Source organism: Nerophis lumbriciformis, linkage group LG04 (assembly GCF_033978685.3).
Source record: "Nerophis lumbriciformis linkage group LG04, RoL_Nlum_v2.1, whole genome shotgun sequence".
NCBI lineage: Eukaryota > Metazoa > Chordata > Actinopteri > Syngnathiformes > Syngnathidae > Nerophis > Nerophis lumbriciformis.
In genome coordinates, this window is record NC_084551.2 from 33,033,842 (window position 1) to 33,045,735 (window position 11,894).

The window sequence follows — 11,894 nt, forward strand, 5'->3', positions numbered from 1 at the left end:
TGCACTTTACTGATAAAACAGAACACAATTGTTGTCAATGAGTTTTTGACGTCGTCGAGTCCCTACACAAAATACAATACAGAACAAGAAAATGAACAGAAGTTCTTAACATGACATTATCTGTCGTCGCATGGACGCCTACCTCTCCCGTTATGGTGGACAAAAGGGAAGTTGGAAGGCGTGTCCAACGCATATATAAAGACAGGTGTCACCGTAATTATTGCAGTAGGAGGGACAACGAGACAATGGTTCCACATTGACAAAACATCAAACAATATTCAGGTATTTACATGTAACTTACACATTTTGTGTAATTATAACAATAATAAAGCATTATACAATACATTATTTACAAGACATAATGGACCCTGTTACACATGCAAATAATGCTTAGCATGCTAGCCCGGTCAATGCAAAGTGACCGGCGTAATAAAGAACGTATGGCCTAAACTTTCGTCTAAGGAAACCTATTTAAAAGTTGGACAAGCAGCACGGAAAATAAATCGGGGTTGAGGACGCAGTGGGAGTCTCGCACCGTACACCGGTCAAACTATGACCGCCACTTGAGTAGGTGTGTATTTAGAATGAATGAAATTACATTGTTTTCAATTCACATTCTACCGTTTGTGCAATGCAATTAGTCTGGGGTTTGGAAGCCGGATTCTTCTATATTCAGCCCCGTAGCCTAAAAAGCAATGTATATTTCCATGGTGGTCAAACTAGACATTTTAGCAGGGTGATGCCAACAATCTGTCCCGACTAAAATTTTGCTGCGTAACTTTACAATTACATTTGGCGATTTGACATTAGTAAAATGTGGCATAATTACTGAGTAAACCATCTTGCAAGAAGCATAAACAAAAAAAAAACCCACAGCGTAGGACTCATCGCTTGCCATTTGAAGTTCCTTAGAGTAGGAATCGGATTCGGTTGCGTATCTGGCAACCTCAGTCAGGGCGAGCGGGCGGGGACGACAGAATTTTGACTGTGATTGCAGTACCATTTCTGGCCACATTATTACGTGTGGCTACTTTAAAACAAAGAAGAAGAAAAAGAAACCCACGAAGAAGAAAACGTAAACAACAATGGCTGAAAGCTCGCGTCCTATTCTGCCTGTACACACTGGAAGGCAGAGAAAAACCATACAAGATAAAGCATCGCGCAAAAAGCAACTAGACTAAGAGAGAAGTAAAGCTAGAGTAAATATTGGAGTGGCTTTTGAGCGGTGGAGAGTTCTTCGAGAACGAAAGGATTTAAAAACAGATGCCAAGGTTGCAGTATTCCTGTTGAACCTGTGAGTACAATATTACGCTTTTACAAACGCGTATTATTACTTATCTATTTTTTGATTCCACAAAGTAGTCTTCATCGTTGATGTTACGATGACTAACACTATTTGCTAAGCTTTGCTAAATCGTTATCGTGAGCTGTTTAAAAATGGAATCTTCCCGTATTTCGAAGCATTGAGCTGTCTTAAGGGACGCACTTCGTCCCGTATTTTCATTAGCGTTAAACTCAAAGTAACCTTCATAAAATATTTTCATAACTTTTGGGATGATACATGGACTTACAGCTAGTTGAATGACACCTCGGCCATGGCTTGAGAGGGTCTGTATCACTTTCACTGGTACTTAGCAAGTTTGAAGAGGGTAGCAGGAACCCTGCCACACTGGAAAAACTACAAATGTGATGACGTGCTTTACGGCATACGTCGCTTCCCCCTTTTCCTATTCGTTACAAAGACGGAAAACGAGTTTCTCAATACCCGACCTGTTTTTTGTGCCTTTAAAAAAGAATTAGAACTCTATGTTAAAACACTCTCTACCTCTAACAACCTAAAAGCTGTGAAAACGATGATGCTGTGTTCCAAATTAAAATTATTTTAAAACTACAAATGTGCTGTTTTGCTTTACGGCATACGTCACTTCCCCCTTTTCCTATTTGTTACAAAGACGGAAGACGATGCGAACGCCTGTGTGTAATTACTGCTATCATGGCAGAAGCCGAAAAACAACAAAAAAAACGGAAATTTTTGTCTGAGGAGACAAAAAAAAGAAAAAGGGAGTCTACCCGGATAAAAGGACAGTCAAGGATCAACATTGGCCCGGCGTTCAATCGCTGGCGTGCGCTCAAAGACGAGGAGGGATTTTCGACCGATGCTGCCTTGGCTCTGTTCCTGCTGGACCAGTGAGTACATTTCGATGCTCAAATCGAAATTATAATGCTAAAGTTGCCTATTGGACATTTGCATGGTAGCAATAAATAGACACCAGCTTGATAGTTCGCCCCTCCACACTGACTGCACTATTTCTTATTCATTTATTTATCTATCATTCCACACAGCTAGCTTTCTAGAATGATCTACCAAGCTTCTGGCAATCAGACTCCAACTGTGACTTTTTCACCACTGTGACATGTTTGCTTTAAACAAATACAAAGGTAACACTTGGAGAAGCTACATGTGGCTATCACATCAATGATGTACATGCTAACTTAGTCCTAAGTGTCATTTAACAACTATTCGCTCATGTTGTTAGTAAAATAATGTTTTATTTTCAAAACACCAGTTGTGTATCTAAATTGTTAAGCACAATGTGTACAGCTTCATCTACATTGTATGATACTACAAGTAGCTGGTAATGCAGTAACTTATCAAGAGGTAAAATAATATTTATTGAACAATATATTGGCCCTAGTGTGTGATTGTAAGTATGAATGGTTGTCTGTCAATCTGCGTTGGCCCTTCAATCTGTGTTGGCCCTGCGATGAGGTGGTGACTTGTACAGGGTGTACCTTGCCTTTTGCCCGAGTGCAGCTGGGATAGGCTCCAGACCCCCCCCCCCCCCCCCCCCCCCACCCCCGCAGTGGCAAATGGATGGATGGATGGATGTTTCCCATGTATTCATAGTACTGTACTCCAAACCTGGATAGTATAACACTCCTTTCACACAAATACAGGCCAAAAGGAAATTTAGTTGACCAGTGTTTTTGAATGTTGGCATTGTGAGTAGAATGTTTTACCTTTTTTGTGTGTTTTGTTACTGCTATGTGTAATCACCATTTCTTATGTATGCCGATGTTTCTTATTTCTCCAACCACCTATTTGAGAAATATATCATTTGGGTTTGATATCAAACATTTTAAAGGGTATTTCAACACGTAAACAGTACAGTATGTACTTAATTGTTATATATGTAATTTCTACTAATGGCAATTTAGTCATTTATGCACAGATAAGATGTGCCTGTATCCAAATATTTATTTGAATCACTTTTTGGTAACCACTAAGTTGTCGTTTGGGGTTGGTTTCAGCTTTTCAAAGGGTATTTCATCACATAAACAATACGGTATGTACTTTATTATCATATATGTAACTCTCCTAAAGGTAATCTAGTCATTTATCCAAAGATAAGATGCGCCAAGATCACAATATTACATTTAATCACTATTTGGCAGGCAATAATATATTATTACATTTTAATGAATACAACCAAACACTTTATAAATGTAGTATGTGCATGAACAAAGAACAGTTAATATTGTATGTAGCTTCTGAACAAGAAATAAGCTTTAACAGATCAATATTAGATCAATAACATGACTTTACAATCTCATTAATGCCATGGAAATGGCTAACTGTCATTTATTGGACTCGATAACGGCTTAATTATTTTCAAACACATCGTTACAATAACCACCAAAATGTGTCTTACATGTAATAATGAGTTGTGGACAGACGAAGCCCAAGCAGTGCAGCTTTAACAAGTGGTGCGCACTCCCGCGACTAGGATACATTTTTGGCAGGGAATCCGTTTTTGGCACAGCACTGGTGGTGACATGCTCAGTAAACAAACTAATCAACATGGAATACCTTAAACAGCACGTTGGCCTTCTCAATAGGGAATTTGAGTGTAAAAGTAGAATGCACTTCAGTGAGGAATTTTCTTTTTACCGAAGCACTTACATCTTAAAACGTTACATTAAAAAGGGTAAAAGGAGAAGCAAGTGAATAAATATTTGTTTACAAATAAAAACAGACAGATTAAACTTAGTACAGTAAACATGAAGTTAAAGTTAAAGTACCAATGATTGTCACACACACACTAGGTGTGGCGAAATTATTAAATTAAATTATTAAAGGTGCATTTATATATCCTTCTTCCTTGAGTCTCTTTTATTGCTAAATGAAACAAGATTATTATAATAAAAAAGGGATGATATTTAATCATGATTAATCCGAATCAATCCACATTAACCCTGTGATTAATCTGATTAAACATAGTTTAACATCACTAGCTTTTAAATCTGACTACTGTATGTAACTTCACATATTAACTGAAATGTATTTATATTGACCAATGTTTTATGGATGTTGTACTTGTCCTTTGCCTTAGATATGAAAAATACGAGAAGGATCTTCTGACATCACAACGCCAGTCTATAGCAAAAGCTCCTCACCAACCTATTTCTCCTGTTGTCTCTGACACGCAGTCGGAAAGGTAAAAAAGGTCTAAAAGCCATTTTGTTTGTATTGTTTGAGATGACTTTTCCATTGTTGGAGTGGAGCCTTGACAAAGGATCATTGATCTTGATGCTAGCAATGTGTGTATCGATTCTGTGATAGCAATGGATCAACAAATCCCCTGAAGAATAGGCAGTGTGCATAAGACTACCGGTACATTAAAATGCAGTTAAGCCATTGTAAATAAAGATAGAGTAGTGCAAATATAGTGTACAACGATTAAAGCATTAAAGGTTTGCATAGTGTAGTCATTTGGTTATAAAGTAGTAGTACAGTAGTTTTATGATATAATGTACAGCATTCACCTTGGACAGTAGACTTTTATGGTATCTGCTTTAAACACACCATCAGCAGCTTCTCCATATTTTCATGGATACATGTCAAGCCGTGTAAATATTATTTTAACAGTCTTGTCTGGCATTGGTCTCATTCAGTATGATGCAGACTAGCAATGATACGCTGGAATTGCGTCGGCAACACTCTCGGTTCAGGTTTTTGATGATTTCTTTATTTGATTTAATGAATATCTTCCACTTGTTCTTCTCAGCCCTGTCCTTCACACTCATTTACTTCCTTCTCGTGCTTGGAAAAACAAAGCTATGTCAATCTCTAGTTAAAAGCTAATGTGAAGTGAAGTGAAGTGAATTATATTTATATAGCGCTTTTTCTTTAGTGACTCAAAGCGCTTTACATAGTGAAACCCAATATCTAAGTTACATTTAAATCAGTGTGGGTGGCACTGGGAGCAGGTGGGTAAAGTGTCTTGCCCAAGGACACAACGGCAGTGACTAGGATGGCGGAAGCGGGGATCGAACCTGGAACCCTCAAGTTGCTGGCACGGCCACTCTACCAACCGAGCTATACCGCCCCTAATGCTATCAAGTAAGGCCAGATGTTTCGGTCGGATCTTCGAGGCTTCACTCTGACATTTGTTTTTCCAACGAATGGCTGAGATGCTTGTAACAAAAATTTTGCTTGCAATTTTAAATATAAAAATTAGTCGAGAGACAGTTTTTTTCTTCAAAACACTCTTCAGTTGAGGTACTGTCATTTGTTTGTAGCACACCCCCAGTCTTGTGGGGCTGAGGCTGTGCGATATGTCTGAAAACATTTTTTTATATATCAGGTCGATATAGATTATTATTGATATTTTTATGACCTATCAAAAATAAGGACCAGGGGAAAAAAATAGTTATAAACATTTTTATTGAAAATGTGATCCTTTCATTATAATTCCCTTAGCTATTAAGGCAGAAAAGAAAGGAAATGTCAACACAACCATGGAAAACACTCAATCATCCATCCATCTCTCCATCCATTTATTTTCTACCGCTTGTCTCTATCCCAGCTGCACTTGGGCGGAAGGCAGAGTTAAATGTAAACACAATGTTAAAATCACATTGTATAGTTAAGAATAACTTCTTAAAATGATGTTGCAAAAATAAGGAATACACAAGAAATGCTTAATTAAGTGTAACAAAATAGTGCAAAATGTAGACATAGAAGATATATGTAGTTGTTCAAAGATGTGCATAATTAATCTGGCTCTACATGATGTGCACCACACCACATACACTGTGCAAATGAATAATTGTATGCTTGTTTTTTTTTCAAGGAGACATCTGAATCCTATTACAGTCCAAAACAAGATCCACACCCCCATCTTCATGGTAAAGGAAGAGACCGAGGACGAGGCTCGGGCAGAGATAGAGGTAGAGGTATAACACGGGGTCATTTCTGTCGCCATTACGAAAAAACTTTATGTAGAATTTAAAGCAAGCAGCCGTGTGACTGAATTCTTGCTGATTGTTTTATTTTATTTTTTATATGGTCATGGGTGTTATTGTTTGTTTACACTGACAAAACCCCAACATACTTTACATCATCTAATTGTCTTCATTGATATTTCAATATTGATTGTTTTATTGTATATCCTTTTGTAAGTAATTAAATATATATATTTGGAAATGTTTAGTTGTGGCTTCTTGATATTCTCTTTTTAAATAGTTTGACCTGTAAAAGTGGACAAACAAAGCACTAAAAACTCACCAAAATGGCTCTTAGTCTGCAGAAACATAGCAGCAATACCAAAAATGATTGCAAATATCTTTGCTCCATATGGATCTCTGTATGTGTTAGCCTTTGCCTTGTCATATAATCATGGGGGATTGAAAAAAACGATTGGTTTATTTGAATTTTATTTTGAAATACAAAACATAACATTATTATTGTGTTGAAATGCAATAATTGTATCTAAAACACACACACGGGAAAACGCACATACATATATATGCACACATATATCTCGGTTCAGGTTTTTGAACATATTTGTATAAGCATATCTGCACATATATACATTGTGTGTGTGTGTGTGTGTGTGTGTGTGTGTGTGTGTGTGTGTGTGTGTGTGTGTGTGTGTGTGTGTGTGTGTGTGTGTGTGTGTGTGTGTGTGTGTGTGTGTGTGTGTGTGTGTGAGAGGTAATGGCTCAACAATCTCTTTTATTTCCAAACATTACCGCAAGCTTAAAGGTCAACACAAACGCACACAAGTCTCGTTGGTGCGCTCCAAAATGTCAACCACTATGCTACAATAAAAAACAAAAAATAAAAAAGGTTTTACATTGGGTCTGCAAACATTTTTGGCATTGTTGATCAATATGGGAGTTTCGGAGTGTTAAACAAGCAGTGACTTCACATAGTCACGGCAGCGTTAGCACAAACCAGCAGGTTGAGGCGGTCCTTAATCTGCTTGTGTCCCGGTAGTACCTTCTCTTTTGCTGTAATAGAAATCCGCTATTGCATCTTTTTCGGTCTCATCTAAGCCCTAAGGTCAGCTGACCAAATGCTGTTGGCGGTCCCCAGATCCAGGCTAAAGACCAGAGGGGCCTTTTCCGTTGCCGCCCCTAAGCTCTGGAACAGCCTTCCCCTCCACATTAGGTCAGCCCAGAGCCTGGGGGTCTTCAAAACCCTTCTTAAGACCTATCTCTTCTCGCTGGCCTTTGACCTGAGCTGAGTCCGCCCACTTGGCCACCATTTCTAGTCCCCCCCCCAACCCCCTTCGCTTTAGTTTTTTTGTTTTAATTTGTCGCACTTTTATTATTATTATTTTTACTTTTTATTCGACCCCTTTTAACGTATTGTTTTTGCACTATCTTGTTCAGCTCATTCATTGTTTACGTTCTTTGTTTTTTTTTGTTTTTTTGTTTGTTTTGTTTTTGTTTTTTGCTCTATGCTTTTTTAACCTGTAAAGCACTTTGGTTCAATTTAAAAGTTGTCGTAAACGTGCTGTATAAATAAAGTTGACTTGACATCTCAATTAAAGACTTGCTGCGGTACAAAGCTCCCTTCGCTGATAAAATCCTCGAAATGAAGGTGCTTCAAGCAGAAGGCTAGCTAAAACACTCGCAACTCGAAGCCATACTGTGAGAGTTTGGACACATTTGAAGTGTTTTTGATCACAAAAAATGATCTCTAAGACAGGCTCAGACAAGGTACAACAATTGTGGAAATAAACAAGTTGGTCAAAGCTCTTCGAAATGGCTGCACTTGTGTGTACAAAATGTGAGGTAGGGGGCCCCGCCTCTTCAAAATGTCCGTGCCCTCGTCTACAGAAAGTGATGCCATCGAAGTGGCAGCCCCTGATGGTTTCAAGCGGCAAGCAAAATGAAAGAATGAAAGAAGCGTTTGTTCGCTAAGACATGGTTCACACGCAGTCACATTTGGCGCGTTGTAAAGGTTTGTAAACCGAAAAGGTCGCAGATAGAGGTATTTACAAATCGAGATTCTGCTTTACTTTCTAATATATATTGACAAATGTTGTGATTTAGACTACAGTATTGATCGATTAAGGACACTTATTACGCATTTCTAGCTTTTGTGCTATTGTGTGCCTCACCACTGTATAGCTCCTAGACCCCAGTAGCCTATAACCTAGCATGTTTACATTTTTGTAAATGACTTCATTAAAATACAAGAAAATACCAAACTTGTAGACTCATTGGAGGACATTGTCCAGCTTTGCCCAACTAAATGAATTATATCATCCGATATCAATATCAGCTTGGGTCACCCTTAATCATAACTCCCTAACCTTTCAGATACTTTTTATTAGGGATGTCCGATAATGGCTTTTTGCCGATATCCGGTATTCCGATATTGTCCAACTCTTTAATTACCGATACCGATATCAACCGATATATACAGTCGTGGAATTAACACATTATTATGCCTAATTTAGACAACCAGGTATGGTGAAGATAAGGTACTTTAAAAAAATAATAATAAAATAAAATAAGATAAATTAAAAAAAAATTCTTGAATAAAAAAGAAAGTAAAACAATATAAAAGCAGTTACATTGAAACTAGTAGTTAATGAACATTAGTAAGATTAACTGTTAAAGGTTAGTATTTATTTATTTATTTACTATTAGTGGACCAGCAGCACACACAATCATGTGTGCTTACGGACTATATCCCTTGCAGACTGTATTGATATATATTGATATATAATGTAGGAACCAGAATATTAATAACAGAAAGAACAACCCTTTTGTGTGAATGAGTGTAAATGGGGGAGGAAGGTTTTTTGGGTTGGTGCACTAATTGTAAGTGTATCTTGTGTTTTTTATGTTGATTTAATAAAAAAAAAAAAAGAAACCGATAATAAAAAAACAATACCGATAATTTCCGATATTACATTTTAACGCATTTATCGGCCGATAATATCTCTACTTTTTATTATTGAAAACCTCTTGAGTCAGTATGAATACGAAGAGACTACGATAATAATTACAGTTTTGGATTTAGGTCAATACTGAGCTTGTCGTCTCATTGCTGTTTATTTGTGATTGGACAACACAGGAAAGGACAAAGAAAAAGTATTTGGACTGTTAAGCCTCCACTGCATTGTACATTGGACTTCAAAACATTTACAGAAGTTCCGTAGAAAAGTGACAATTCTGTGATATATTAGCAAGGGTGTTTTCATGTGGACATTAAATATCTTCAGGGTAGTTCTGAGAAGGTTTTAGCAGCAGGTGGTCCAACATGTCTTCTCTCCTCTTGCTTGCTCATGCCTTCAAACATGAGGATCCTACAAAGGAGGACATTTGACATTCAGTAAATCTTTTTTTCCCCAAGTCCAGACAAAGATGTCCCACTCACAGTTTTAGAATGGCATTTCTTTCCCCCAGCATCATCGTAAGGAAATCCACATAGCTGAAGGTTTCCTTGGAAGCTCCTCCACACACTTCTGACATCATCTTCTTCAGCTCCATGTGAGTCTTAGCCACTCCCAGTTTCTCCAGCATCCGTTTTAACCCCATCATGTCTAAGAAACAAATAACGCGGTGATATAGAATAATTACAAAAAAAATAATCTAAAGTTGCTTACCGATGTCGCCTTTGTCATTCAGATCAAACTCCATGTATTTTTCTGCAGCAAGAAAACAGTTGAGTCAGAATACGAGTACATTTTACTGAAATATTTGCACTGTGGAGACGTGTTACTTTTAAACATGTCCAGTTTTTCAGGCAGGTCTTCCACTTCTGCATACTGCTCATCGGACAGAAAAGCCTTCAGGTAAAACAACATGTATCAGTTTCTCAACATTGTGTTGTATTGACTGCAACAGTCACACGATCTGAGTGTAACAAGTCACCTCATTGATGGACTTCAGTTTGTCTTCTTGGTGAGACTTAAGGATGCCGAACGCTTTCCCGCCTGCCACCCAAACAAACAAGGCACATTTGACACATTTTCAATGATTAGCTGCTGTTTGAAAAAAGTTCAGCAAAAAGCACCAACCTTGAGTACTGCTGTCCATTTGTGCTCTGCGGAACAGAAAGCTGCACGATCCGCTGTTGCTTCTTCAAAGTGAGCTGGAAGAGGAAGTCAAGTGACACTTTGCCTGGTTTCATACGTGACTATTTAAAGCCACAACCAGGCATTCACACTTTTTCACAAGACCTGTGTTGTACAACATGTGCACACCTTGTAGTTCACATTCATTCACATTTGACTGCCACGCATGTGAAAGTCGGATGTTGCTCAAAGCAACTTTGTGCGTTGTAATGAAGAAATGTACATTTCCTAGAGATATTGTAGTAATATACATACTGTAGTAATATATGTACTTATCCAGCAGGGGACAAATAGAAAACAAGACAATCCCCAGCATTTTTGAGCCTCTTCTCATGTGGACACACCCATCCAAGCAGTTCAGGTACCACAACCACCTCAGCATGTAAAATTTACAGTATTATTATATTACTGCTTTTGTTTTCTCTCTAGAAATGTAAATGTTTTTCTTTTAATATTACTTATATTATTTTGTAAAAATGAAAACAACCTCATATTCTCTAAATAGTGCATCTTTTTCTAGTAGTATTTTTTGTAAAATTGTACTTTATTAACAGTTTTTATCAAAAAATAAGAACTCTAACATTGCAACCTTTTTCTTGTAAAAATGCCACTTTCTCTTTTTTAATTGCTCTTTATATCTAAAACTATATCTGTAACTCTTTTTTCCTCTTATCGTTGCCACTTATTTAGGTATTATTACAGATTTTCTTTATTCAAAATAGTATTTTTCTACTAATTTTGCAACTTCTGTTGATTCCAATCCATCATCCATCCATTTTCTACCGCTTATTCCCTTCGGGGTCGCGTGGGGCGCTGGAGCCTATCAATCACAACTTTAAAAAAACGACTCCAAATATAGAATTTTTTTCTTATTATATTACAACATAAGTTTTTTAAATTGCTTATTTTGTCCAAATACAGTATAGCAACTTTATTTTTGTAATATTGCATTTCCTTTTCCCAAATAATTACATTATTAAAACTTGTATTTCTAAAAAAAAAATATATATGACTTTCTATTGTAATATTTCAAAATTCGGCTAAAATTTCTTTTTGTATCATGTTTTTTTTTTGGTAATATTACAGCTTTTTTCTCTTACAAAATAATAACTTAAAAAAAAAATCAGCAAAAACTGACTACTACTGTATTATCCAAATAACGTATTTTTTTTTAAAGCTTGTAATATTACAACTTTATATTGATTTTTTTCCAAATGGAGTATTACAACTTTTTTTTGTAATATTATGTTTCCTTTTTAAACAATGACACTTTTTTTCCTCTCTTGTAACATTACAACTTACAACTTCTCAATATATTGACTCGAATTCTCCAAATATTGCAACTTTTTTTAAATGTAATATAAAACCTCCTTAAATTTGACATTTGTCTTCACATTGCAACTTTTTCTTAGTAGTTTTATCAATTAAAAAAATTGATTTGTTCTACATTTTGCCACTTTTTTCTCTAAATATTGTGATTCTCCTCTCTCCCCCATATTACAAGCTTTT

General features: G+C 36.7%; 2 protein-coding genes across 4 annotated transcripts; one reads left to right on the top strand and one right to left on the bottom strand.

Annotated features, from left to right (window-relative positions):
- The first annotated feature begins 64 nt into the window (after window positions 1-64).
- On the top strand, window positions 65-6,720 carry LOC140678747 (uncharacterized). Of its 3 annotated transcripts, none has more exons than XM_072913005.1 (4): window positions 65-282; window positions 1,953-2,187; window positions 4,395-4,499; window positions 6,138-6,716. In XM_072913005.1, exons 2-4 carry the CDS (start codon window positions 1,994-1,996, stop codon window positions 6,244-6,246), a joined length of 408 nt encoding a protein of 135 aa, XP_072769106.1. In that variant the 5' UTR covers window positions 65-282; window positions 1,953-1,993; the 3' UTR covers window positions 6,247-6,716. The 3 variants fall into 3 exon arrangements, with proteins under 3 accessions (XP_072769106.1, XP_072769108.1, XP_072769107.1); XM_072913007.1 differs by lacking the exon at window positions 65-282 and adding an exon at window positions 433-571 and having other exon boundaries at window positions 6,138-6,720; XM_072913006.1 differs by lacking the exon at window positions 65-282 and adding an exon at window positions 1,056-1,294 and having other exon boundaries at window positions 6,138-6,718.
- A 2,621-nt stretch (window positions 6,721-9,341) lies between these two features.
- Window positions 9,342-10,736, bottom strand: LOC133600149 (allograft inflammatory factor 1-like). The gene is made up of 6 exons (XM_061953046.2): window positions 10,329-10,736; window positions 10,183-10,244; window positions 10,031-10,097; window positions 9,915-9,956; window positions 9,686-9,851; window positions 9,342-9,614 (listed from the first exon to the last, which is right to left on the bottom strand). The coding sequence occupies exons 1-6, from the start codon at window positions 10,345-10,347 to the stop codon at window positions 9,527-9,529; spliced, it is 444 nt and encodes a 147-aa protein (XP_061809030.1). The 5' UTR covers window positions 10,348-10,736; the 3' UTR covers window positions 9,342-9,526.
- Window positions 10,737-11,894: the final 1,158 nt, after the last annotated feature.

Bases quoted from the DNA above. Each gene is read 5' to 3' on its own strand.
- LOC140678747 (XM_072913005.1), top strand. From the start codon at position 1,994: ATGGCAGAAGCCGAAAAACAACAAAAAAAACGGAAATTTTTGTCTGAG. The intron at 2,188-4,394 runs GTGAGTACATTT...CCTTTGCCTTAG, and splicing joins GCTCTGTTCCTGCTGGACCA to ATATGAAAAATACGAGAAGG. The intron at 4,500-6,137 runs GTAAAAAAGGTC...TTTTTTTTCAAG, and splicing joins TCTGACACGCAGTCGGAAAG to GAGACATCTGAATCCTATTA.
- LOC133600149 (XM_061953046.2), bottom strand. The intron at 10,098-10,182 runs GTGACTTGTTAC...TTTTACCTGAAG, and splicing joins AACTGAAGTCCATCAATGAG to GCTTTTCTGTCCGATGAGCA. The intron at 9,615-9,685 runs GTGAGTGGGACA...CCTCCTTTGTAG, and splicing joins AGAAATGCCATTCTAAAACT to GATCCTCATGTTTGAAGGCA.